The 27,786-nt window shown below is 49.0% G+C and overlaps 1 protein-coding gene across 5 annotated transcripts in view; it reads left to right on the plus strand.

Moving 5' to 3' along the window:
- Positions 1–27,786, plus strand: part of JARID2 (jumonji and AT-rich interaction domain containing 2) — a 257,277-nt gene that overhangs the window by 168,406 nt on the left and 61,085 nt on the right. For 3 of the 5 annotated variants that reach the window (XM_046004327.1, XM_046004329.1, XM_046004328.1), the window contains one exon: positions 21,519–21,688. In XM_046004327.1, coding sequence (XP_045860283.1) covers positions 21,519–21,688 — 170 coding nt within the window. Of the gene's footprint in view, positions 1–7,091; positions 7,154–20,474; positions 20,556–21,518; positions 21,689–27,786 lie in introns of those variants that run through there. The other 2 variants (XM_046004331.1, XM_046004330.1) reach the window with 2 other exon arrangements.

A 27,786-nucleotide genomic window follows, 5' to 3' on the forward strand; every position in this document is an offset into this window, starting at 1 on the left:
GGCTGCAGTTTTCTAGTCTCTTTAAATATTTTAAAATATTCAACCCAATCCTCTAATTCCGTGACAATAAATATTCTCTGATGACGATGGTAATAAGCCTATCTGGCATTCTCTCCTCTTATCTCCTACTCACAGATTTTGCTTTTCCCCAGAGGTAGAACACCCAGCTTTTTGTGTTCTCAGAGTTCAGTTTTTGCAGAAAATTTAAAGTTTCAATAGCGCACAGGACAACTTGACAAAAAGCGTCCGTTATGTAGAATTAACACGAATATTAGTCGCTGTTGTCTGCCACGTTACGGCAGGAGAACAAAAACGTTGAAAAGGAAAACAAAAGCCAGGTCTTATTAAAATGAGTTTTTTGTCAACGTTCTGCTTGGTTTCAGACCTATTCCGAAACGAACAGAGGCCGTATGAGATGTTGCTTCTTTCCTATGAAGTCCTGTTCTGCTGAGAATATAGTCGTGTAGTAGGCCAGGTGGTTTAGTGAATCAAGGAAGTTGTTCTCTGAAACTGTAATTAAGAAACACCCAGAGCTTGCCTTGGCTCTGAGGGAGCAGCATGTAAATCTGTGTAGTGCTTATTGGTTATTAGCTGGAGGGAAGGCCGTTCTAGCCAGGCTGATTATCTGGGGATGGCTGGACTAGGGGATTTCTCTCCAGGCCTGAGCCCGCCTTCGCTCCTTGCACGCTTGGAGGGAGAATGAATGACGATACTTCCAAGTAACCATGAGCATGAATGAGCCCAACTCCCCCTTCTTTGGGGGAGGGGAGCGTGGTTATTTTGTGATTAGCCTTTGATACGTTCATTAACTTGAACTCTTTTTTTTTTTTTAAGATTTTATTTATTTATTTGACAGAGAGATCACAAGTAGGCAGAGAGGCAGGCAGAAAGAGAGGAGGAAGCAGGCTCCCTGCGGAGCAGAGAGCCCGATGCGGGGCTCGATCCCAGGACCCTGAGATCATGACCTGAGCCGAAGGCAGCGGCTTGATCCACTGAGCCACCCAGGCGCCCTAACTTGAACTCTTTTTAAGAAAAATTTTCGGGTTCTGTCCATTCGGGACTCCTACAGGATGGGATTCTCGCCGTTTTTAAATACATATCTTTCTCTCTGAGTTCTCCTTTCTCTAGAACATAAGTTATACATTTGTTCAGCCTGTTATTCTGCCCCCAGGAAATATGTTTGCCTTCGCCGTGACGGCCTTCAAGCTCTTGGTACGGTGTGGGGCGGTGCCGGGCTTGTTGTTTCTGCAAATGCCTGTGTGGACATGGACTGTGGGCTGGCACTTGGGCTTTCTGGAGCTTGTTGTTGGTTCTTCTGCTTTGTGGGGATTTGAGCCGCCTTTGCCGTCCTTTCTCATGTGTTCCATACTCCTCTCGCCCCTGTTCTCCGGTCTGCTTGAGCGAGGCTGGAATTAACAGAGCTCTTCCAGATTATCTGGGACGGAGATCACCTGTTCCAAAGATGAGAAATCGAAGGGTAAGAGAGGACGGGCGTGCTGTGAGTCCTTGGGAGAAGAATGGCTTCTGCGGTCTGAAGGGATTTAGGAAGCAAAACGAAAACATTGATCTTTCTCATTACAACCTAACTGGTGTGGCTCCTGAAAGATGCCCTCCGGCTGTGGGTTTGGGGGCTGTTGGCAGGGGGCGGTGGGCGGTGGGGGGCAGGTACAGCCTTCCCTTTTCTGCCTGAGACCTGCTTGTTGGGAGGTCCAGAAGGGCAAGGTTTGCACGCCCCACCTTTTGGGTTGCTCCCCCTACTGCCAATGACCTTGGGTGTAAACAAGTGCGTTTCCATGTTCTTCACATTTTTTTGGCTTAAGCCTCAGCTGAGCAGGGCAGACTTTCCTATTTGAGGACAGACATCAGCCGTCTCTGGTTTTTAGTTACAAACGTTCATCTTTTACCAGTCTCCTACATTTGCCCAGATAGGTACTTTTATTCTATATTTTGTATTAAAGATTTTATTTATTGACAGAGGTGGTGAGAGAGGGAACACAAGCAGGGGGAGTGGGAGAGGGAGAAGCAGGCTCCCCACTGAGCAGGGAGCCCTATACTGGGCTCTATCCCAGGACTCTGGGATCATGACCTGAGCTGAAGGCAGATGCTTAACGACTGAGCCACCAGGCGCCCCAGATAGGTATTTTAAATTCATACTTAAAAAAAAAAAAAAAGAATCAGTGTATAAGGAAAGATTGAAGACCGTCGGTATCATTTCCTCTTTCAAAAAAGCAGCTTTATGAAATGACTCAGTTTGGATGGTCACACAGTGAATTTTTCTAGAGTGGGTGTATCTCTGGTATGCTAACTCTTCCCCTGGGAACACTGAAACTGCTTTTGTTGAAATGTCGGTAAAGTAGTAGCCACCAAAGGTATGCCAATGGGAAGAGACCCATTTCTCTTACTGGATACAGCCGATAGGGAGTCTGTTCCCAGACATGCTTGGCTTAGGTAAGCAGGCAGGCCCTGCCAAGCAGCGTCCATATATTTTTGCTAAGCAAACTAGAACTACAGTACGTACAGTTCTAATAATACAGCCCCTTTTGTGGTGCCTTTTTTTTTTTTTTAAATAAGTTTTATTTATTTCTTTGACAGAGACAAGCAGGCAGAGTAACAGGGAGAGGGAGAAGCAGGCTCCCTGCCAAGCAAGGAGTCTGATGCGGGGCTCCATCTCAGGACTCTGGGATCATGACCTGAGCCGAAAGCAGTTGCTCAACCAATTGAGCCACCCAGACGCCCCTCTGCTGCTGCTTTTGGAAGTAGATCTTGGAAGTAGATCTTATCCACAAAAAAGGGGACAGACCCAGAATTAAAATAACTTTGGACTGAGTTTGTTCTAATAAAGGAGATCCCTGACAGTGCCTCCCCAGTTAAACCAGCCTTCATGGCCGGTGCTCGGAGCAGAGGGCCTCAGGGATGTGGTGTATACAACACCGGGAGCACAGGCTTTGGCGTAAGGTAGATTGCTTTTCTTCACATGTATGCCCTTGAAAAGCTACTTCAAGTTTGAGCCTCCCTTCCGTTGCCAGATGGAGGCAGCTGCAGGCTGGTGGTTCTGGAACCTCGGCTCACGTGAGAACCGTCCCGTGTGCTTGCTGAAATGCAGCCGCCTGGCTCCCACCCCAGGGTTCCATTCAGTAGTTCTGAAGTGAAGCCTGAGGATCTGCATGTCTCCTAGATTTCCAGATGATTCTGATACTGTGGGTTGGAGGGTCGCACAGGTAACCACTGCTCTAAGGACTAAATGCTGTGTGTGATTGAAAGCAGCTGGCATAATTACTCTCTGATCTCCTTCTATGTAGAGTCGCTGTGGGAATGGACAGTGACTATCCCTGTGGTTAAGAATTCTTAGAACCAGTTTGCCTGGATCAAGTAGATCAAGGAGCTGTAGCTTCGCTCCCCAAGTGCTTGCTCTCACCAGAATACTCTCATCTTGATAGTTTCCGTGACTCCTCTAGGTAATAATGAATGAATTCGGTGAATCCCCTCCCCCACCTTTGGTGTATGCTCTGTGATGATTTTTTAATTTATTTAAGTAGGCTCTGTGCACACCATGGGGCTTGAACTCATGACCCCGAGATGAGGAGTCACAGTGCTGCTGAGCCAGCTGGGTGCCCCTCTGTGATCATTTTGTTGTCTTCTCTTTTGGGTTCTTTGTACACACCTTTACTCAGACCAGTGAGTGAAGGGTGGTATGAATTCAATTATTTTTGCCCTCCTCCCTGCCTCTCTCTCTCCCTCCCTCCTTCTCCCCTTCCCTTCCTAGATGTCAGAGTTTTTAGCTCTTGGTAGATCTTTTCGTGCCTACTAGAGACCATGCCTTATTGAGACTTTTTTCTTTATATGTCCCCAAATGTTTCCTTCCTGCTTGTTCATCTGCCTTGTGCAGAAACACAAGAGTAATAATGTCTTTCCTTCCCTTGCGGTTTATTTGAAATTATTTATAGACCCGTCACTGGCTGCCTGCCTCCTCTCCCCCCCCCGCCCCCCACCATCCCCCGCCTTTCTCTGGTGTAATTTCACTTTAGATCATAGCTTGTGTACTGTACTGCCGACCTAAACACTTGCCATCCGAGCGAAAGGATTTTCCTGCCACAAACAACTCCCCCAAGCAGACAATGCGATTTAACCTTAGATTACCTTGGCAAGGGAATGTCATAATCTGGCTTGAATTTCCTAACTCTAAGATGATTCCCAGCTCACTGTGGCTTACAGTGGGTGATGCTCCCTCTGGCCAGATAGATGCACTCAACACACCCATACCCTTGGCACAGTACATCTAGGTCTGGGATGGCTTCTGCTATTTCTGGGCCATAGGGAAGAAAATGTGCAAACAATGCTATGTGAAGTTATTTCTTCGCTTTAACACTCCATATTCTCGGATGGCATTCAGGCTGACAGCCAGACAGTGCGGTATCCATCACATCCCTGGTTTCAGGGTTCTTGCAGGCCCGAGAGTGTTTCCCGTAGTCCTTTGCAGGGTGTGCATGTGTTTGCATGTGGGGCGGGGGGTAGAGGTGGAAAGGAGGTGAAGATACACATGTGTGCTAATGCACCTCTCATTCCTTCCCTGACTTCACCCAATTCACCTTGTACCAGATTTAATTTAATTTGTACCCAGCGGCGGAATCTACCCATAAAACACACACTTCCAAAAGTCTGTCTCCACTTTTCTCTGTGTGTCTAACAGCTTTGGGTTTTATAAATCACGTTGCGTTTTAGACCAGGAGGAGGAGAGAGGACACTGAATAACACTCAGACGGTCGCTGGGCACCTAGAATTCCTGCTTCTAGTCTTGCTTGCTGTGAAGGGCGGTTCTGTCTACTGGTCAAAAATTTTCACAGGGGCTTATCTTTTAAAAAGGAATTTGTTGGATTTTTAGCCTGTGGGGTTTTTAAAGGGGTGGTGGTATCTCTCAGAGAGTGTTGTATAGAGATTGGGATGGAGCCCGTTCCCATAAGGAGATGCTGGGGAGAGAGAGAGTTTCACCAAATTCTTGCAAGGGCAAATAGGGTCAGCTCTCATCTGTGTTTATTTGAGCCACTGTCAGGAGTGGATGGGAATGTATTGGTTTACCATTGCCATGCCAACAGTTGCTAACCCCTCCCCCGGCGGGGTGTCCCATGACCGGAAACCAACCCATTCATTTATCCAAGTGACTCAGAATTCCATTGTGTGAATTCCATGGACTGCTAATGGTGGTATTTTGATAGAATGTCATTGTGTGTTCTCGAATAGTATTCAGTAGTAGCTTAATGCTGCTCTAGTCACCAAATAACTTTTTTGAGCTACTGTTTCCCCTCCTGTCTGGTGAGGGAGGGGAGTGATGACAAGATGCTCAACAATGGAATAGGATTTTTCAGTTTTCTTTCTGTTCCAGGACCCTAGGAGTCTTCCTGTGCTGGGACATTTCACCCCCCACCTTTTTAAAAAAGATTTTATTTATTTGTTTGAGAGAGGGGGAGGGGGTGGGAGAGAGTATGCACGCATGAGCAGGGGCAAAGGCAGAGGGAGAAGCAGACTCCCTTTTGAGCAGGGAGCCTGAAGAGGGACTCGATCCCAGGACCCGGAGATCACAACCTGAGCCAAAGGCAGATGCTCAACCGACTGAGCCACCCAGGTGCCCCATTTCTTTGAATTCTTGTGGTTGGTCTTAATTAATAACATTTTTACTTCTTACTTTATAAAGAGATCTGGATTTTTTTGTTGTTTATTTTTAAAGATTACTTTCTTAGAGAGTGGGGAGGGGGTGTTGCAGAGGGAGAGGGAGAGAGACTTCCAGGCTGACTCCATGCCCAGCACACAGGCCAGCCTGGGGCTCGATGTCATGACACTGAGATTGTGACCTGTGCTAAAAAGTTGAGTCCAACGCTTAACCAGCTGAGCCACCCAGGCAACCCCTGCATTTGTCTTATTAGCAAATGCTTTTAGTTACGACCAAGTGGGGTCTTTAATTCTGGCTGCTTTGAGATTTCCTGGATGTTGGGTTACATTTGAGTGTATGCGCACACACTTGCGTGTGTGTGTCTCCCTCCACGGCTTTAGCTTTATTGACCTATAACGTTGGGTTAAGTTTAAGGTGTGTGACCTGATGGTTTGGTGTACATACATATGGTGAAATGGTTGCCAAATAAGGCTAGGTAACATACGCATCAGCTCACATAGTTTCCTGTGTGTGGGGGTTGTGTGTGTGTGAATGGTTTTAAGATTCGCATTCTGTCTTTTAAGTATACGGTACATTATTAGCTCTGGTCTCATGCTGTGCATTCTACCCCCAGAACTTACTCATCACCTGCAAGTTTATACCATGTCCACACCCCCTCTCTTGCTCACACCCCCATACATGCATGCGCACACACCCCCACCCCACCATTCTACCCTGTTTCTACAACTTGGGTTTTCTAAGATCTCCACGTGTAAGTGAGATCACTCTTTCTCCGTGACTTACATAATGCCCTCAAGGATTATCCACATCCCACATGATGTGGCAGGATTTCTTCCTTTTTTATGGCTGAATAATACTCCATTTTGTATTCTGTGTACCATGTTTTCTTGATGTAGAACTGTCCCCTCTGCGCCATGGCCTCAGAGCTTATTTCCGTGGCTTAGCTCTCGTTGTAGATAATGCTGCCGTGAACCTAGGATTGCACGTGTGCGTTTGCAAGAGTGTTTCCATTTCCTTCGGGTATCTGGCTGAGCTGGAATTGCTCCATGGTCCCGTAGTTCTCACTTTAATTTTTTGAGGAAGCGGGGTTCTTATCTCCATGGCCTGGCCTGCACTTAGCTCTTTTTCTCCACGTCGGTTTTTTGTCTGGTGTTGATATTCTGTGTTTTCACATTTACTTGAAATGAATTCAGAACATGGGAGAGCCCGACTCTAGACATGAGCCCTCCCCTGAGGCGTGGTGTCTTCTTCCTCAGGCCTGGCTTTTTAGGGTTGGGGTCTCTGGAGCTCTAGGTGGACCTGTCCGGTCCAGCAGCTCCAGGCCCCCCCGGGAGCCACACCCGTCTTCTCCAGCCCCGTGGTTTTATGATTTTATTGTTGAGCTAATCAGCATGGAAGCCCAAGGGTGTGAGATTGTCTTTGTTGTTTGCTTGAGAAGAGGAGGCCAGGAAGGAATAAATTGTACCTTTCTTCCTGGAAAGTTCTTTTGTGGTGAGTGATTGCATTTCCAAACCTATTTCTATCTCAGAGGGAAGCTGTTGCAGGGGCTGGCGGGAGTGGCAAAGTGCTGGGGCCCAGCCGACTCCCTGCTGGTGCGCAGGCCATGTTTTATATTGTCCTGCTGTGGGTAGACGAGCCCGCACTTCCCGAAACCGAAGCCTTCGTGTTCAGACCCGGAAGACCGTGTTTGTCTCCTTTGTGTGTCTGTTCGGTGCTCCAGCACACCGTGGCATCTCCCTCTGCCCCCGTTCCCCTCCAGATGCACGCACACTTGTGCTTACACTGCGTGGCGGCGGGGTCCTCCATGGGCCCCCGTACTTACCGGGCTTGTCCCTTTCCTCTCCTTTCTCCAAGAGGAAACCAGACACACAGAGTGGGGATAATCTGAGCTCCTTTACAGTTTCACTGCGTGTCCCTTCGGCCACCGAGTCCAGTTTTGTTTTGCGATCCCTTGTCGAGTTCCTTGCTGTCTCTGTAATCCTGGAACTGAGAGACTGTGGCCGCCGAGAGCAAGGACGTCTGACTTGACCGGTGGCACCGGCAGCCTCTGTCATTCCCCGTGTGTTTGCAGTGCGGATTTGTGTCACGGTTTCTGGTTTTAAAATGGTATGCCAAAAAAGAAATTAGTTACTTAAAAACAAAACAAAACCCGGTGAAGATAGACTACCGTACCCCACAACTCCGACAGAGTGTCTGCTTCCGAAGGTACTAGGTGACATCTGGGATGCCGGGGGCTGTGTAAGATAGGCCAAACAGAGGTAACCTTGGACGGGAACGGTTGAAAGAATAAGCTGGGAAAATGCATGCCTGCTCTCTCTCTCAGTTAGGGCCAGGGTCCTGGACCCTTTCCGGGGTGGGGGTTAGCACTGCTCTCCGAGAGGACTTTGGTTGGGTGGGAGTCAGTGGGGGGTGGGGCAGAAAGCCATAAGTGTCCAGCTGGAAATGTGCTCCGACCAGGCCTGGTGACAAGTTGCTGGCGGTGGAGGCCCGGCCACCCTTCCCAGGACAGATGGATGGCCAGGAGCGTGGTGTCCAGCGGCGTATTGACACAGTTGAAGATGGATGGGTCTGCGATCAAAGGGAGACCGTTAGGGCATGTTCAGGCTGGTGGAATTGAGGAGACTCCTAACAGGAGTGGTTCTGCACCCTCTGGCCCTCCCTGGCTGCACCCACATCTCTACGAGCCCGATTCTGATTGCCCCGTTTGCTGGCGGAGCATTCTGCTGAAGCCAGCTGTGAGGAAGTGAGGACAGACTTAGCTTCTGCCTCTTGGGGTTCATCCGTGGATTGCAGGGGCAAGGAGGATGTTGCTGATTCCCAGGGTTCCAAGCCTGTACCATTGTTTCTGAACATCTGGGAAGTTGTGACCGTTTCCCCCCACTCTCCCAACCCCTCCTGCGTGGTGCTGCCCCTGACTGCCCCCTCCCTTCCTGACCTTGCCCCTTGGGCTCTCCCCTTTCCCTTTTCAGGGAACTTGCCTTGTTGGGGAGGAGCAGCATCGCCTGCAAAGAACCCTGAAGACAGTCCCTTTGACAGAGTGCTTTGCCCACTCAGCGGAGCTAGGTAGCTGGTTCTGGTTTTGGTGGGGCGGTGGACGGGAGCGCCCGGGACCTTGGGCAAGCATGGGCTTATAGGGACCCATCACAGTTGTTAATTACTCTTAGTGGGGAAGCTGGGTGTGAAGTGGGTTAAAAAAACAAGATTTTGGAGGTGGGTCACTTTCTTCTGACTCATGAGTGTTGGGAACATCCCTTGTTGATGGGCTTTTGTTTCAGTTGTGGGATCGCTGCCCTTCTCCCCCATGCATCTGCCCTCCCCCATTGCTTTCATGTTCTATTAGGATCATTAGAGCTTTGGGATTCTCACCCAGTTCTTCTGTTCTTTGCTCTTGGCCGTCCTGCCCTCTCTTTGGTCCTGCCCTTCGGGGAACATGAGTGGGACCAGGCAGTACTGAAGCAGAGCCCCAGGTCTGTGGCTGTGTGGCCCTCTTTGTGGGAAGGACGTGGATCTCGTGGCTTGATCACGTCCCGTTTGTAGACCAGGGGAACAGGCTCCATGCAGCCTTGGGGATTCACAAAGAGCTTAACTGAACAGGAAGTCCTTCAGCCCTTTGGGGCTGCTGAAGTGGTCCATGCGGCTGGGGTGTTTATCTTGAGTCTTTGCTAACAGATTAGGCTTCCCTTTGTTTCCTGGAACTAAGTGGGGGTGGGGGGTCGGAAATTGTCAGGGAGTTGAGCTGCTCAGCGGGAAGCCGACTAGTCTGTGGGCTACAGCATCAGGGCGGGGGGGGGGGGGCGGGGGGGGCGGGTGGGTGGGTGTTGGATTTCTGCACGCTCCCGGTCCCTCTGCTAGGAGTTTGTCCTGCAGGCTTTGCTCAGATCCTGTGAAAGTCCGCCGAGCTATTTCTGTAGTATCCTGGCAGAGACAAATATGAGATCTCGGGAAAAGGAGTGATAAGTCACTCATCTTAGTAACAGCAGGGGTTTGTTGGTTAAATGGCTGGAAGAGAGATAAACATATTCGACAAGCTCCCCCGTGGTCAGAATGACATTCCTCTCTTGGAGAAGCTTCTATTTTGTGCTGTAAATGAGGTCTGGCCGGAGGACCTCCTCACCAGACCCTCCGGAGGATTCATTTCAGGCACCCACAGTTATGGTGGGTGTGTACGTGCCACAGATGTTCACGGTCTGCTTGTCATTGGCTCCTGTGCACAAAGGTGGACTCTCTCCACGTAGTGCGTTCACGGCATCAGGCGAAGGCCCTGGGGCTCACCCCTGCCCTGCCAGGTGGCTGATGGGAGTGACTGGGAGGACTTTCGTACCGGAGAGCGGGACCTTACCTGAGGTCATGGACGGCTTTTGAGATTGAATGTCACGAGTTGTTGTTCGTAAGATGTGATACGTGCGCCTCTCCTTCGCTAGTCCCCCTTTGCTTTTCTGGCTGAAGAGGTCACGTGGTTTGGTTCAAGTCCACAGGTGGCACTTGGAAAGATGTTTCTGCTTCCCAGCCTGACGAATGCTTACGCTGTGCAGCCTGGGTTATGAGTGGACATTCAGCATTGCATGGGGGATTCTAGGCATTATTAGGAGGGTGATTTTCCTGCCTTTGACTCCCTTTTGCCTTCTGTGTGTGTGTGTGTGTGTGTGTGTAATTTTTGAAAATTCCGGTATAGTTAACGTCCAGTACAATATTAGTTTCAGGTGTATGACGTGGTGACTCAGCACTTGCCTGCATCATTTGGGGCTCATCACAACAGAGGATCCTTAATCCTCGTTCCCTGTTACGCCCATTCCCCCACCTCAGTAACCACAAGTTTGTTCTCTGTGGTTAAGAGTCTGTTGCTTGGGTGCCCAGGAGGCTTAGTTGGTTGGGTGGTTGGCTCTTGATTTGGGCTCAGGTGGTGATACCAGGGTTGGGCTCCGTGCCCAGTGGGGAGTCTGCTTGAGATTCTCTCTGCCTCTCTCTGCCATGCTGCACAGGCAGTTTCTCTCTCTTTCAAATAAATCTTTAATAAAAAAAGAGTGTTCCTTGGTTTGCCTCTCTTTTTTTCCTTTTACTTAAATTCCACATGTGCGTGAAATCATACAGTCTTTTGTCTTTCTCTGATTGACTTCCCTTAGCATTATACTTTCTAGCTCCATCCATGCTGTTGCAAATGGCAAGATCTCATTCGTTCTTACAGCTGAATAATAATCCAGATTATATATACACCAGATCTTCTTGATCCATTCATCTGTTGACTGTCTTTTGCCTTCTTTGGATTGACACGGTTTCCTTGTTTTTCATGTAAATTCCTGTACCGCTGACACATCTAGATTCATCACGGCAGCTGGCGGAAGCGCCACGAAGCCTGAGAGGAGGGGCCGTGTCTGGGATTGCACGTGAGCCCCCGTTTTCTGGTGTAAGGAATTAGTGCCATTGCTCCAGGATCACAGAGTACAAATAATAAGAAAGAGGGTACTTACTTGCCATTTATATTCATTAGCTACTAGCAGATTCTTTAATTATGATCATGGTTCCTCATCTTTAGGCAATTGTCATAAGAGCCTAGACCTCTTTCATGAATGTTCAAGAAGATGGTCTTTCGTTCTCAAATAAATAAAACCTTTAAGAAATGGGGCAGGGGAGAAGCTGGGTGGCTCAGGTCGGTTAAGCATCTGCCTTTGGCTCAGGTCATGATCCCAGGGTCCTGGGATTGAGTCCCCCATCAGGTTCCCTGCTCAGTGGGACTTGCTTCTTCTGCCTGCCCCTTCATGTGAGTGCGTTCTCTCTCTCTCTCTCTCTCTCTCTCTCTCCCTCTCTCCCTCCTGACAAAGCCTTAAATGTTCAAGAAGAGAGAATGTGTGAGGTGTAGTGAATCCTTTTATTACAGAGCAGACTTCACCCAACACTTCAGGCGGGGAGAGCTTTAGTGACACCCCACACTTCAAAAATTGCGCAGGATTGTGTTTCGGTCTACCACATGAATTTCTGTCAGAGCCTGAAGAGGACTATTTTGGGCTCTGTAGTGAAGGAAACACTCGGACTGTGGTACATCAGTTTTGCTGTATCTTTTCTTGGTGGTAAGAATCGCCTTGCGGGGAGGCATGTGTTTCCGAAGCCAGTCCTGTGGATTTTAGCCCTGGCATATCTTTAGGACCTAGACAAGATGCTGGTTTGTGAGTTTCCCTGTGTTTTCCAGACAAGCAAGGACCTGGAGTTGTAATTGAATTGGTGGGGGAGAAAGTGTTCATTCTGCTGCTTTCCTTACCCAGTGGCTGGTTTCTTAGCATTGTTAATGTGGGTCCTAAAATTTGGTGAATGCCAGGGCTTATCCTAAATCCACCCAAATCGAAAGCCCTTCTCTGCCGTGGTGATCCTAGTGGGGGCGTCTAAGGACTCTCTGTTGCCATCTCTTGGTGCTTGTCGGCTACTTCATGGGATTTCCAGTGGGTGCAGAAATGGTGCAGGGTCCCTTTTCTATTTTTTTCGCCGGTGCAGTAAGGTAGGTCTCGGTTAGCTGACGGACTACCTGAGAAGCCGAGGAACATGGGAAGCTGAACCCTTTTCTGGATCGTTCTGGGACTAGTTCTGAGCACTGCCTTTGTGCTCCGGTGTGTCACGTGCTGGTGGGGTCAAGAGTCTCCCCCACCATGCGACCCCATCGTGAGTGTTTCTGGTGGGGAGTTCCTACAGGATTGACTGTGATTGTACCCTTCGAAGGTTCCCACCGGGTGTCGTTTTTTAATGAATGAGCCGTGAAGCATTCCAAGAGGTCATGTCTTCATAGGAGTTTCCTTATTTCCGTGAAGGAAGAGAGGAAGTAAGACCTGATCCTTCCCTCACGAGGTGATGCACTCACTGTCCCTCCCGCAACCATCTCCTTCGCCAGGATTCAGCGAGATTTCTGGCCATTTGCAACTGGGTGTTGAGTAACCTCACCTTGAGAAAACGCATGGGTTTTTGTTGAAATGTTTTAAAAACAAAATTGGCAGTGCTATTTCCAGACAGAGTGGAAAGGCAGATTAACATTTTAACTGGCTCTTTGAGGCTTTTAAAACTGAATGGACTTTAGATAATTTGTTTACACCTTGTAACGACAATAGGTATCAGGAATTTCTTTGCCCAGTCCTGGCTGGATTCCTAACTTCCATGTGGTATCCCAGGACTCCTAACCTTGTTTGCTTCTGCTGCAAGATAGGATTTTTGCTCAGGATTGCTGTGAAACTTGTCTCCATAGAGAAAGAGCATTTGCAGCTCTTGGATCCTGGGGTTGGGGTTGAGGTTGGGTCCCTGATAAAAAGAAGGCTCTGGTGCCTGGCCTGGCAAAAGCAGGCAGTTTTCCATAGGTGGTAAACCATAACACGTGGGACGTTTGTGACTGACAGAACAAAAGGGCTTTGTTGCCGCTTTAATTGTTGATTAATGATGATCCCTCTCAAATTTGACATGGTTGCTTTCTAGCGCACAAAAGAAGTCAGTGTCAAATATTTCCTTGATCATGACAGAGTCATGCTCTCCAGGCTGTCCTTGGTTCTTTGACATTTCAGGGTGCCGTGGAAGATTTTTTTTTAAAGCGTAATTGCATAATTTCTAATTAATTGAATCAGAAGCTTTACTGCATGTTACTCTGTATACTGTTCGTGGGGGCTGTCCCCGCCCACCTGAGATTTATGTGCCCAAGTATTCTTTTTCTCAGGAAGATGCTGTTCTGCATGGCTTACTAGTAGTGCTGTTACTAAATTTTGATATTATCCTTTCTGTTCCCTAGTCCTTTCCTCTGAGCAAACGCAAAGTCTCAGCTTTTTTTTTTTTTTTTTTTTTTTCCCTAAAGTAGGGTCCATGCCCAGCATGGATCCCAGTGCAGAGCTTGGAAATCAAGACCTAAATGAGTCAAGGGTTGGACACTTTACCCAACTAAGCTACTCAGGCGCCCTCACACTTTGCTTTCTTCTCTCTGCTTTCCAGTGCCTGCATTCTGAGGGAGTGTGGTGTTTGGGAGCAGTTGTGTGACATTTGGATTTATGGGCTTGCCTTCTCCTTGGGCACCCGGTGTTGTGATGAGTAGAGTGGGTGAACATGCGCATATTTGCATCACATTGGTATTCCTCAGGGTGTTTTTGGGTTCTGAAGGAAGTTGGGGTGTCGCCCTACATGAAGGATTTTATTCATGATGGGAAAGGTGAAATCTTAAGCAGGGTGTAGGATCGTCTAACGGAATTGTGGAACAGTTTCTGGAATTATGCCATATAAAAAAATGCATCTATATTTTAACTTTCCTGCTCCCGCCTTCTGAAGTGCTCGGCAGGCTCTTTATCTCAGAATCGAGACGTTATCCCCTTGGCTGTTTTGCAGGACGAGCTGTAGTTAGAAACTTGGTGCTTGGAGTCGTGAGCGGAGCCGTGCAGGCGTCGGGGAGATTGAGAGAACGTTCTGACTTCCCACTGGGCACGGGCAGAAAGTTGGGTATTTCTCATGTGGAGCTGTGAAGTCGCAGCCCCAAGGGGAATTTATTACAGGAATTACTGTGTTCAAGTTTTATAGATGAGGTCCGACGAGATCGAGCTCGAACGGCCTCGGTATTCTCCTTTCCACTGTGTGCCGCTGCGGCCTGCTCCTCTCGGCTTTAATGAAGGATTAGAAGGCCAGCCTGCCCTAGAGTGCGTCTCAGTAGAACGAGAGCCAGCGTTCTCATACCCCCGTGCTTTCCTTTCTACCTCTCTGACAGAGCCAGACTCGGTGCGCATTCCTTCTCAGGGGATTTGGGGACCTTGGCTCTGAATCGCTGCCTGTGTAACGTCATGGAGACAAATACTATGGGTATTTCCCGTCGGGTGGTTTTGAGTATCTCTGTCCTCTTGCATTAGTTTAGGAGTTAAAGCAAGGAATGAGGCCTGTGAAAGCCAGTATGGCAGGAGCTCCAGAAACCCCATAAGGCGAGCATTCTCTGCAGTCCGCCTCTCCTGCCGGAGCCCGCTGACCTCCCTTTCCTGTCCCCTCAAACCTCAAACCCTGTCCTCAAACCCTGGGGAAGCAAATGCTGCTGGGCAGCTTGGAGCAGGGTGGGAGGCAAGCGCAGAAGGGGGTTATCTTTTGGCAAGGCTTCTCGTTCCAGTGGGGGGGAGAGGGGGGAGGAATGAGTCGGTCTGTGCTGGCCTCCTGGTTCACTTGAGGATGTGTTTATTTTCTCTCTCCTCTCCAGGATGTTTACAGCCATCCTGTGTGTGTGGTTTGCCCACAACTGCACTTGCATTTGAATTTGGTGGGCAGCTTGCCCTGGGCAGGGGCTATTCCCCCGCTCCACCCCCCACAGTCCCCGTCACGCACACGCGTACACACATACACTCCTGATCTCTTTGAGTTGCTTCCAGGTTTGTAGTGTGTGTGTGTCTGGGGTAGAATAGAGTGGGTAATTATTTTGGGGATGGAAACACAGGAAATTTTTTTTTTTTTTTTTTTTGAATAGGCCTTTCAGCAAGTTGGCAAAGCGTCAGGCCCCACTCGCACCCCGGCACAAAGAGCACAGCCGTGTTGGTCATTTTGCGTTTGCCAGACACGATGTGTCTTTTTTTTTTTTTTTTTTTGCACGAACAGACCCTCCCCCCACCCATTCCTTGCTCTTTGTTTAGAATTGAGATGTAATCTAAGTAATTGGATTTTGCCAGCTTATGGTTTTCATATTGGAAAATTGAGTTAATAAAACGGTGTTTTGGCCGACACACCCCTCCACAAGAGGCCGGCTGGGCATTTCTTTAAATCGCAAGATGCCCCGCGCTCCTGCCTTCTCCAGCTGCGTCCTGCCCACACGCCGTGTCCTCCTTGCATTGGTAAACGATCAGAAATTCTGGACAGAAATGGAATGTGATTAACCTAGAAATTGCTGTTGCTGTTGCACGGTATTTAGAGCTGTCCTGGAGATGGAGCACACAGATAGCACTAAGTCGGTTAACTCCGTCCTGTAGATAAGGCCAGGGAACCCGGCCTGCCACTGCAGCCGCCCCCTTGTGAGCCTCCGACAGGTCTGTGTGCGCCATCGGTCGGCAGGAGGAGCCCCAGGAAGGCTTCTAACAAAACAGAAAATATTTTGCATGAAACTTAGTTGGCTTGTCAGTGGCATTTCTTTGTAGGTGGTGTGTTGCTGCTCATTAACTTTCAGAAGAGTGCCAGTGTTTCTTTTGGTCTGTTTATTCCCATAAAGTTACTTCAACTTTTTTTTTTAACCTAAAAATATGAAATATACTTGAAGATTTATTTGGATAAAATTTTAAGTAATCAAGCAAAACATTCTTTTGGCTGTTGGCCATGCCAGTTGAACCCCAAATGAGAGAAGGTTCTGGAGAAAAATAATGCCAACTTTTGTGTGTAGCTCAGGGAGTTGTTGAAGGGAGGAGCGGGGAGGATGGAGGCCCCCACTGGAGCTCAGGCAGTGTGATCCCGCAGTACACAGGGCCTCCGTGTGCCTGTTCCATGGGCATGGGGCTGCGGCCGGACCCTCATCCTGGTCCGGCGGATGCTGGCCCACGGGCAGTTTGACACGTGGACCCACAAGGGCATAACACCTTGTGGCGGGATGGCCTCTTGTGCGGCACGGTGGTCAAGGTCCAGAACCAGACCTCACTTGGCTTCTCTTGGATGCCGCTGCTGGTGAGCATGTGGCGGAATTAACGAAGCGATGACCGTGGAAATGGCAGAAATGGTGACCATGTGGGCAGATGCCTTGCGGATTCCTGTGAAATGGATCTGTAATGACACCGAATCCCAGTTGACCTTTGGGTAGACTTACAGAGGGGATGGCTGGTCATTTTCCCTGGGGCAGAACCACACACCTCTTCCTTTCCCCGTCCTTCTGGGTCTCATTGAGGTCCACCCATCTCTCTCTGGCCCCCTCTGGATAGCATTCATTGTGCCCCTCTGCTCCAAAAACGTGGGTGTGTGTAACTGTGTGATTCCTCAGGAACGGATGGTACAGCAGCTCAGGGTTCCTGCTGTGCCCTGCCCGTATGATGGAGGACGTGTCTTGGAGGGCGTATCTTCTGTACCTGGTGACACCCGTATGCAGGGGAGACAGTAGTAGTGTCTTGGGCAGACCCTCCTTTGCCCCCAGAGGGCAGGGGATGGAATTGGACTTGAGGAGTTGGTCATGGGCAGTGTACTTAATTAGGATGGTTTGGTCCTTCCCTCTGAATTGGAGACTTGGGAACAGAGACCGTGAAAAGGCGACCTCCTTAAAAGAACAGGTCTGGAGTGTTCTTGTCATTGGATGATGAGAAGCCAGCCATGGCAAGGGGAAGGGGAACAGCGTTCCAGATGGAGAGAGCAGTCTCAAGTAAGCATGATCTCTTGGGATATTTGCCTGTCTTAGGGCATTTATCTCTACATAGAATGACACTCAGAGATCAGATTAGCGAGTTGACGTCTCAGCACATTTTCTTTCCTCCTTTTTGGGACACTTCAGCTTTAATGGGATTCACCCCAGCAGGGCTGAGGTTTTGTTTTTGTTTTTGTCTCATGAGTGAATTGACATGAGGCTCCCGGACCCAGGAGCTTCTAGAGAAAAGGCACCCCAGATGGCCTTGTCAGTGACGAGGCTGGGCCTCCCCTGCACTTGGATGCAGCATGATGGGACCGAGAAAACTCTGACCTAAGCACCAAGCATTTGCCTTTTGGTCTTGCTTGTCCTGTACCCAAGCTGCATGTGGCCTCAGACAGGTCTCCCCGCATTCGGTTGGTCGGTGTAGTGAGGATGATCTTGGCAAGATCCTTCCAAAAAAATCTAAAGACTTTAGCTTTTAACATTTGTCTCAAACGCCAAACAAGTAGCAGCCTGTATCTGTATTCTCTGAGCTTGCTGTGTGAATTTTTTAGTCTTTTACTTGGTGGACACCTACACATTCACACTGTGGACGGGCAGTGATGACGTGGTTTCACCCCAGACCACCTCTCCTCCCTCACCCCCGCCCCAACCCATGATCTTAATACACAGTAAATAAAATGGAAGCCTCTGTATATTTATTCTTCTGTAAATACATTTATTCATGTCTTTCTCCGCTGGTTTCAATCGGTTTGATCTGTTTAACTTGGCTCGCTGGAGAGTTTGCTTTAACTGGGTTTTCTTGACCTAAGGATGTACCTAGGGTTCTAGAAGGAAGCCTTCTGTAAGGGGAAACGCCTTCCTTGATCAGTTAATAAAACAAACAAAGGACTGCATCGTGCTTTAGTCGACCTGTCTGGTTTGGGTGAGGAACACACACGCCTTCTGTGCTTTCCGAATGCTGGCGTTGCTGTGGGTCCCCAGTGGGCAGTGGACAGCCATTCGGCCAACCGTGAAGGCCCCACATAGCGTTTTCCACTTGACCCCGGGGACCCCGTACTCTGTTCACCGTCTCGATAATGGGGAACTGTCCTCGTCCAAACAGTGTTGGCCTTTCCAGGCATCTTCACGCTGAGGAATGGGAAGGACCGTGCACGTGGTCGTGGGTAGTGTGTCAGCCGCTGGAAGGGTGGGGGGGCGAAGTAAATGCCCCCGGAGGTGGGTATACCTGCTTGCTGCTGCCGGAGACTGGCCTTCCACCTCCCTCTCCAGCCTTTGGTGGGTGGCCTGTGTGGCCTGTGCCTCCGCTCCACACAGCATCCTTTCTCCCCGGCCTCTCCAGGTGGAGACACTCTGTAGGTGCTTTATGTCTGGGAACCCGCCACCTCCCCCCTCTTTACTGACTGAAAATAACACGCACTCATTTCCTCGTATCTGGCATTCTAGAGTAAATCGCCTCGGACGTGCCCTGCACAGTGGAGTGGGCCGAGCATGCTTGCCCCCTGTGGGTGTGGCCTCCACGCCGGGTCATCCAGACTCTCCTGGTGTGTGGGACCAGCAGGGCCCCGCCAGCACCTCTGTAATCCTCCAGGACTCTGCAGGATGAGAAGCCAAACCACAGATCTGCACTTTGTGCAAAAGAGAGAGTCTTCTGGCTGCCGTTTAAAAAAAAGGATACTGGTTTGTCTCGCGGCTCAGTCCCTGCTTTCATCTGGGTCTTGCAAATACTTTATCACTTGGGAGCTTGGCTTATTCCTTTAAGGGGTAATTTGTTTGCCTGCCATTTTCTAATCTGTTAACGGCTTTATTTTTCATGCTCTCACCGAGCAAGTCATCAGGCAAAAAGTGCCTTCTTCGAACAGGGGTGGGAGCAGTTTATCCTCTGGGTCCCGGATTTGAAGAATATTTTCCCGCCTCATGCGTATCTGCGTGTCGGTCTTCCGTGGGAGCTCATGACATGTGGCGCTTGTTGTCACTGACTTTTTAAAAAGCCGTGAGCGGCAGCCCGCACGTTGCAGGCGGTACTTCTGTCCGGTTTCTTTAACGCTCAAAGTGAGAGCTGGGCCCATTTCAAGGAAGATGGGCGTGTTCCTACAGTTGCCAGTTTAAAAGGATACACTTGTCAGGTGGAATCTGATGGCGAAGGGCGTTCTTCTTTTCACAGGGAGGGGACGTTGCTGGAGGGGCGAGACAGTTCTGTGAGGTCCGTCCACCCCTATGATGGCCTTGTGTCGCGGGATTCTGGCTGGTGGGGACGTGGTAGTTGCCTCCTGCCTGCCCCTTCCTCTGGATGCCCTGCATCCAGCCTGCACCGGGGAGTTGAATGCAGAACTTGAGAAGGAGCAGCTGGAAAGGTCCAGTCACTGTGTCAAACTGTTTGTATGTCTGTAGAGTCTAATAATAAGTTTGAGCTTAGCTTGCCCTCTCTTTTTTCATATCCCCCCCTTCCCCCCATTTAGTCCTATTATAAAAATACCTGTTTGCAACTGATAGGAAACGCAGAGGGAGAAACATAACCAGACTCAACAACTGTGATCCCCACAGTCTGAGAAGCACCCTGTGCTGTCTCAGTCGGCCCCCCGCCTCCGTCTGGTCCTTCAGCATCTCCCCCTGGAGGGCCCTCCTCTGGGCTCGGTGCCTTGTCCTGTGTCACGTGTGTGGGGTAAGCGGGGCAGTCGATTGGTTACAAAACCCTTTGTTCTTCGTAACAGGGGGACAGTGGTGTTTCCCCATTCTTTTACCATTTTAATATCTGGGAGTTTCCCTTAAAGTTGTTTAACTCTTTGCCAATAGCTTGCGAATGTGGCCACTCCACTGTGGTTCGTCCTGGGTTCGCGAGAGCTTGCGATTAGCTGTGATGTTTGTGGGTGTCAAGGACCGCAGGCTGCCCGGTAGGTAAGGAGTGGGGCGTCGTCTCTCTTTTGAGCAAATGGTAGTTGGTACTGGGCTCGTCGTCTGTATAGCGATGTTTCTTGTAGGTTTAGGAAGGGAGGCAAGAGTAGAGACTGGTCAGGACAAGGGGTGGTGAAGGTTTTTTTTAGTTTCTTAGTAGAAAATCAAGGGGGAGGGTGTGTGTGTGTGTGTGTGTGCGCGCGCGCGCGCGCATGCACGTGTGTGTGTGTGTGTATTTTGCTGTACTAGCTTGTTAAATACCATAATGTTGATTTAATACCTGAAGGTATTGGGTCATCAACCGTTTAAGGTACAACGATTACTGTTTTATGTAATTCCCACAATAGTTAAGATTTATTTGTGCTTTACTAATCTCTGTGGTGTTCTTTTAACATTCATTACTCAAAGCTGTTCTTCGGGGGATGGGGCAGTTACCAATTGCACACAGTGATTGATTCGGATTCGAATTCTGACCCATCCCAGTGCCATGGAGCTGCTTGTGGGTTCTTCTCTCTTGGGTTTTTTTTTTTTTTTTTTTTTAAAACTCCCCCGGCCCTCAAATCCTGTTTGTTGAGCATCTCTATGAACAGGGCTGGCCAGACGGTCTGACCTGCAGGTTCTTGCCCTCAGAAGTACCTGCCACTCTCCTTGTGAATCGAGATCTTTGCAGTGAAGAAAGAGCGGATCAAGGTCATCCGTGATAAATGTCAGGTTAGTTACACGTAAACTAAAAATGAGGTAGTATGCTTAGCGGAAGCAGGGAAATTAACAGGGGACGGCTGCAGTGCTAGGAAGGAAGTGAAGAAGGCTTTCCAAGACTCATCCCGATTCGTGGTAGAAAGGAGTGTCTTGTGTGTAGGCGTTGATGGCTAACTAAAGAGAGAAGTGTTGTGATTTGTAGACACTGTGGGTAAACGAGGGGTCAGTATCTGTGTGGGATTGTGTCAGGGAGGAAGCCCAACCGGGGAGATTCAGGCCCGGTTTTGGAAGCCCTGACTGGAAGAAGTTTGGATTTCAGCTGTAAGCAGAGGGTACCCAGAATTTGTATTTTGGGTGGACTAGAGAAATCGATTTTTCCTGCATTGTAAGCTTTCATTCATGTAATGAATTTGTGTGGCTGGATTGGGATCAGAAGAGATTGGAGGTGGGGAGACTGCTTCCTCTGGGGGTGTGCAGGCGGGGGGGGGCAGGTGCCAGGTGTAAGGGCACAAATGAAGGGAATCGTGTCTGTGTTGGTGACAGGACCCCATTGACGCGGACACTGCTGGGTACGTGTGGCAGGATAGTTTGCGTGCTTGTCAGAACTCCGGACTTAATTTAAAACTAAAAAAGCCATTCATTAATCCCCTGTCCGCAAAGGCCACATGTGGTGTTGGAAATGCCCCGGCCCACACGTGGCTTCTGTAGGCACGCTCGGGGCGCCCGTTTTATATCCGTGTATAAAACACAACCTTTTAACCAAATTTATGGCCCTCTGCAGCAGGCCTGTGGTTTACGAGAGGATGAGAGATAGAGAACCTTAATTAGAAAGAGTTTGCTTGAATTAGGGTCTTTTTTTTTTTTTTTTCCTCTTTTTTCCCCCTGTCTCTCGTGTCCTGACTTTATGGCCACACCTAAGATCTATATCCTCCGATCTCTGCCTAATTCATTTTTAATTTTCCTTTGCTTTTCCAGGCCCAGGCTGCAAGCACAAAGGAAATTTGCTCAGTCTCAGCCGAACAGTCCCAGCACAACTCCGGTCAAGGTAGTGGAGCCATTGCTGCCCCCTCCAGCGACTCAAATTTCTGACCTCTCTAAAAGGAAGCCCAAGACAGAAGACTTTCTTACCTTTCTCTGCCTTCGAGGTGAGACTGTGTCCCCTGTCCGCTGGGGAGGAGGAACCTAGTTGCAAGAAAAAGGAAGACGGTTCGCAGGAGTTAGATGTTCGCTGTGGTCTGTGGTGCAAACGTCTTCCAATTTCCCAGCCTGGTCTGGGGGGAGTCGGAAGTGACCAGTGCGGTGGAGGGAAAGGGGCTGTTGGAGCCTTCCTGTTTCTCCTTTTATTATCATTTGACGCTTAAATCCCCTTTCTTGGCTTCTCCACAGTGTCTCACAGATCGTAGTTTCTTTCTTTTTAAAAAGATTTTATTTATTTATTTATTTGACAGAGATCACAAGTAGGCAGAGAGGCAGGCAGAGAGAGGAGGGGAAGCAGGTTCCCCGCTGAGCAGGGAGCCCGATGCAGGGCTCGATCCCAGGACCCTGGGATCATGACCTGAGCCGACGGCAGAGCCGTTAATCCACTGAACCATCCAGGCGCCCCAGTTTCTTTCTTTCTTTAAAGATTTTATTTATTTATTTGACACAGAGAGAGAGAGATCACAAGTAGGCAGAGAGGCAGGCAGAGAGAGGGTGGGGGAAGTGGGCTCCCTGCTGCTCAGAGAGCCTGATCCGGGGCAGGACCCTGGGATCATGACCTGAGCTAAAGGCAGAGGCTTTAACCCACTGAGCCACCCAGGCGCCCCCAGATGGTAGTTTCTATAGCTTTACCATTACATCCTGACTTGTCCCCATTCCCCTTCCGGAACCCCACCGCCCCCACCACTCATGTGTTTTGCCAACACTGGGTTTGTCCTGTGACTTCCCCCTCACCCCCTGCCCCCAGGGCAAGTGAGTGGAGATTGTCTCCTTTGCTCAAGTTTTGTAAAGCCTGTCATAAGTCACATTGAGTGAGGTTCGCACTTTCCCTGTACTACTTTGGGAAGAATTCAGGCAATAACTTCCAAGTATAGTTGACTCTTGGATGACATGGGTTTGAACAGCCCCAGGTTCCCTTCCATGTGGGGTGGTTTGGTTTTGTTTTACATTAAATACAGCAGGGTGCATATTTTCTCCCCCTTAAGATTTTCTCATTAGTGTTTTCATTTCTCCAGCTTACTTTATTGTAAGAACACAATATATAATCCACGTGGCATAGAAAATACATGTCAGTCACCTGTTTGTGTTATGGGTAAGTCTTGTGGTCAACAGTAGGTTGTATTACTAGTTAAGTTTTGGGGGAGTCATAAGTCACACATGGATTCCAACGCCCCTACCCAACCCCTACATTGTTTAAGATTCAACTGTATATAAAGGGTGAAAATAGTCGTCCCTATGTGTGAACAGGACTGAGGAACAGAGTGCAAGGTCGAGGCTCACATTTCGCAATAAAGGTTGAGTTTGGATTTGCACGGTCTGCCTGGGAAAACTGGCTGCTACAGGGACTAACTTTACCACAGTTGTTGAAGAAGGTGCGAGATTGTCAGAGAGCCCCTTACGGCCATGGGAGGTATAGAGGAGTGTTGGAGTAGAGAAAGCTGTGGACATGGAGGTTTCCTCTGGTGAGGTTCGTTGACAGAAAGGGAGCAGGAGGTCGAGGTCTTTGCTGTGGGTCATTTGGGGGGAGGACAGGGCTTGAGGGTTAGAGTTCTGTACTTAAAAAAAAACAGTTTTTGTTTTTTAATTTTAATTTTTTTTTTTTTTTTAAAGATTTTATTTATTTATTTGACAGAGAGATACAAGTAGGCAGAGAGGCAGGCAGAGAGAGTGAGAGGGAAGCAGGCTCCCTGCCCAGCAGAGAGCCCGATGCGGGACTCGATCCCAGGACCCTGAGATCATGACCTGAGCCGAAGGCAGCGGCTTAAACCACTGAGCCACCCAGGCGCCCTTAATTTTAATTTTTAAATAAACATGTGTTTTTATCCCCAGGGGTACAGGTTTGTGACTCGCCAGGTTTACACATTTCACAGTACTCATCATAGCACATACCCTCCCCAATGTCCATATCCCCCCCAAAAAATAGTTTTATGAAATAACTTACAGCCAGATTTTAGTAGGATAGAATTTTTTCCTAAACTACTGGAGAATTTTCACCCTGAGCCCCATCACTCCTTATTAACACATTAGCGTGTATTTTCTTAAAATAAGGACATTCTTCCAGAATGATCCAGATCAAAAGACTGAGAGTGATCTGTCCCTACTGTTTACAAGCTCTCGTCAGGTTGGCTTCCAGTGCCCCCAGAGAGAGGCTCCAGTTCAGAGCAGGAAGATCCAGGTCCCAGTTGGGCGTTTTGTTTTTTCTTCTTTCCTTCTTTCCTTCCTTCCTTCCTTCCTTCCTTCCTTCCCTCTCTTTCTTTCTCAGTTGGGCATTTGTAATGGTCTTCCTCTGGAGCAGGTGAGTGTGGTCTTCTCCCCCCACCAGTCTTTGTCTTTCATGACTCTGACTCTTGAGGATGTTAGGCCACTTGCTTTGTCCAGTGGCCCTCCATTCAGGTTATCCAGTGTTTTCCTCATCGTTAGATTCACGTTTTGTGTTTTTGGCAGTGTTTCGTGGGAGGTTCTATGAAACCCCTATTCCATTTCTCATCAAACACTATTTAGTTTTTGAAAATCTGTATGGGCTCGATTCTTATTTCATTCAAAGGGTCATAATCCACATTTTTTTTTTTTTTAAGATTTTTATTTATTTATTTGACAGACAAGAGATCGCAAGTAGGCAGAGAGGCAGCAGAGAGAGAGAGAGGAAGCAGGCTCCCTGCTGAGCAGAGAGCCCGATGCGGAGCTCGATCCCAGGACCCTGAGATCATGACCTGAGCCGAAGACAGAGGCTTTAACCCACTGAGCCACCCAGGCACCCCATAGTCCACTTTTTTAAAAGTACATTTTGGGATGCCTGGGTGGCTCAGTCAAGTGTCTGTGTCTTGATCCTGGCTCAAGTCTTGATCTCATGTTTGTGGGTTCGAGCCCAACCTTGGGCTTCACAGTGGGCGTGGAGCCAATTACAAAATATCCACGTGTGTGTGTGTGTGTGTGTGTGTGTGTGTCTTCATTGCGATTTTTTTTTCAACTTCAGGCACAGTCTGCCCACCTCCAGCATGGGGCTCACAACTCCAAGACTGAGTCATGTGTCCTACTACCTGAGCAGCCAGACACCCCTCTCTTGCTCTGTTTTGATGTTCAGATTGTCCCAGATCTCCCCAGTGCAGCCCCTCTGAGCTGGCTTCTTTGTCCTTTTTGCCCCGTCCCTGTCCTCCTCCTGGCCTTGCTTCTGGGCCCAACCCTGCTCTGGGCTCATCTTCCTTGCGCTTCCTGAGCTCTGGGACCAGTCATTTCTCCAAAGAGCCACAGTCTGGGCCTGCAGTGTGCTCTCAGCTAGAGCGCCCTTTATCGTAGGTGCTCCGTGAATGCGTGCACTGTGTGTGTGCGCATGCCTGCGTGCACAGGAACACGTGTATGTGTAGATGTACACATGTGTGCAGTTAGCATATCTAGATGTAGGTCCACGTCTGTGAATTAGCACTGATACCTCAGATTTCAGTTCAACATCTGTGGGTTCATTCTGGTTTTCTTCCTTCCCACATTAAAGACTGAGATATCTGGCTCTAGTCATCCCTAGTGGATTTGTTCATTTGATCAGTTTTTTCCAGCATAAACCACACACAGACACACACACACCCACACCCATCTCTGCTGCTGCCCTTTCCTCCGCCACATGGTCCCCTTGTGACCTTGCTTGGCTGTGCCACTCCTGATGGGGCTGCCCATCTCCTCCCCCTGCTTTGGCTCCGACACCCCAACCGAGGCCACCGTCGTTACTCCCCCTCCCTCCCTGGTTTCCCTCCCACCGATTTGCTTTAGGAATGACACCTTAAAGAAGGGGAAGTGAGGAGTTCACATTCATGTTGGACATAATGGGCTATTGAAAGTTCTCAGACTCTCGAGACACGAAGGAGAATAATTTGTTAGTCTAGCAGCTGGAGGTCGCTTGGCCTGGACCAAGGGGAGGCGAGGCAGGTGGCTAATCTCCGTGATTTTGCAGAGCTCCCTGCTGAGATTCTAGGGAGCCCAGGGGTCAAGGGTGAAGACGGAGAGGAATGTGGGGGGCCCAGAGGAGAAGCTTGCACGCTGGGTGTCTGTGAAGGAAGGAGTGGGGACCATGACCAGCAAGCCACGGCCGGCCTGTCCTCTGTTCACGGAGAGACTGGGGGACGAGGTGCTGGGAGGAAGGGATTTGAGTTAAAGCAGCCTCTGAAAGGGTTAACTGGGTCACCAGCAGCAGGTTAATAATTAAAGTGCAGGGGTGGTGGAACCCTGCTTCTGTGCCCTTGGTCACACGTGGCATCTTAGTGCCATTGGAGCTGGATTTTACTTGGAGCCTTGACTCCTGTTTGCTTTTCTTTAGGGAAAAAGCCTCACTGATCCTGTTTCATTAGGATTCCAGAAAGTTGGCTCCTGAGAACTGAAGTTAGGAAGGGCTTTGCTGTGGAGTGGGTGTGACTCAGTTTTTAGAAAGGAATTTGTGCCGTGTGCACCTGTATAGACATTTTAACAGAATGCCTCTGTAGAGAGGCACGCTGATTGCTTCGGTAAATGGCACCCAGCTTTGACGTTTCACAGCTCTAGATAAAAGAGAACCAGGTCAGAAGATCGCGGCAGTGTACCTTGCATTGTGGGATGGAACAAAGGCTTGAGTAAGCGAAGTCCGGGAGGTGTGTTTGAAACAATTGTGTGAAAATGCTCTGAGCTTTGGAAATTTCTGAGTTTATGAGCTAGGCAATAAAATAGGTTTTGTTATTTGGCTTTAGCTGATAAACCAGAAGGGTCTGACACACAATATTGTACTCTTTCTCCTGTAATTTCTTGACTACAGGTGTTTAAAAAAAAATCCGAGTCATCTTTAGCTTTATTTCTTTTTATTTTTTAAATCATGTTTTTGTGAAGTCAGAAATGCTTAACCTGGTTTGGCTTCAAAAGCCCCCAAATGATAGGTGATTCCTCTGTGGTGCCTTGCCAGTCCTGGGAATGGGGTGGGTCCGGGGGTACAGGCATGACTCAGTTGAGAATGTGATTGCTTGAGCCAATTAAAACTCCTAGTTTGATGTGAATAAGGGTTAAACAGATCCCTGATGTAGTGGTACGTCAGTGGTTTTCTTAGTATTTGAAGTTAAAAATACAGTGTTCACCTTTTGTTTTTGGTCAGGGAACTATTCCATGTTTCTCTAGGGAACGTCAGCAGAAAGATGAGGGTAGTAGGCAGAATAATAATCTAAAATACCCTCCCTCTGGTCTCTCAGAGACAACCACTGGTAACCATCTCTGGGATGAAAATATTCCTGAGCCTTCCGTGTGTGTGTGTGTGTGTGTGTGTCAAACAGAGACGTGTGTCCCCCTCCCTCTGCGAATGCCACCTGTCTTCCAGTCTCTGTGTAGTCTGCCGAACAGCATCCCATAAATGCTGGTTCCATTTTGTGGGTGTCTCATCACTTAGCAGAGATCCTTTAGCAGAGATGCATGGTTTGTGCTCAGACGTATTTCTGACTTTCTGCGATCAGCTGCTGCTCATACACGCCTCTGCCCTGACTTCGCCTCCTGTTCTCTGAAGTTGGCAGCCAGGAATGCGACCTGTGTTCTAGTGCTTTCTTCTTGGCTTGCGGATTCCAGACCACAGAGAGCTTGTCAGAGTCCTCCAAACTCCAGGTTCCACAGAGAGAGCCCCGTTCGCTCCCTCAGCCTTGGGTGACGGCCGGCGCTGTTCGGGGTAAAAATCAGCCTTTAATAAGCAGCTTATTTACAGGGGAGGAGAGTCAGATCAGGTGGGCTGTCCATTCCCAGCCTCCCGAGATCCCAAGACCATGCCTTCTCCCCACAATTCCATCAGGTATCTTGAACAAAAACCTTGGTGGTGGGTGGGAACTTGCTGGGCCATTACTAACCCTGGGATTAGTGCGTTTATGGAAACAGGCCAGCCAGCCAGTCAGGTTCAGAAGCCTCAGTGGTTAAAAAAATCTGCTTCCAGGCCCTCAGAGACTCTCAGCTCAGCTCGGCAAGGCGCTCTCTCTCCTTTCCTATTTAAGATCATGACCTAAAATTTCTAAAGGAACTGAACGTGGATTGAACAGTGGATTGAACAGTGCGGCAGGGCTGG

The sequence above is a fragment of the Meles meles genome, chromosome 5, assembly GCF_922984935.1.
Source record: "Meles meles chromosome 5, mMelMel3.1 paternal haplotype, whole genome shotgun sequence".
Taxonomy (NCBI): Eukaryota; Metazoa; Chordata; class Mammalia; order Carnivora; family Mustelidae; genus Meles; species Meles meles.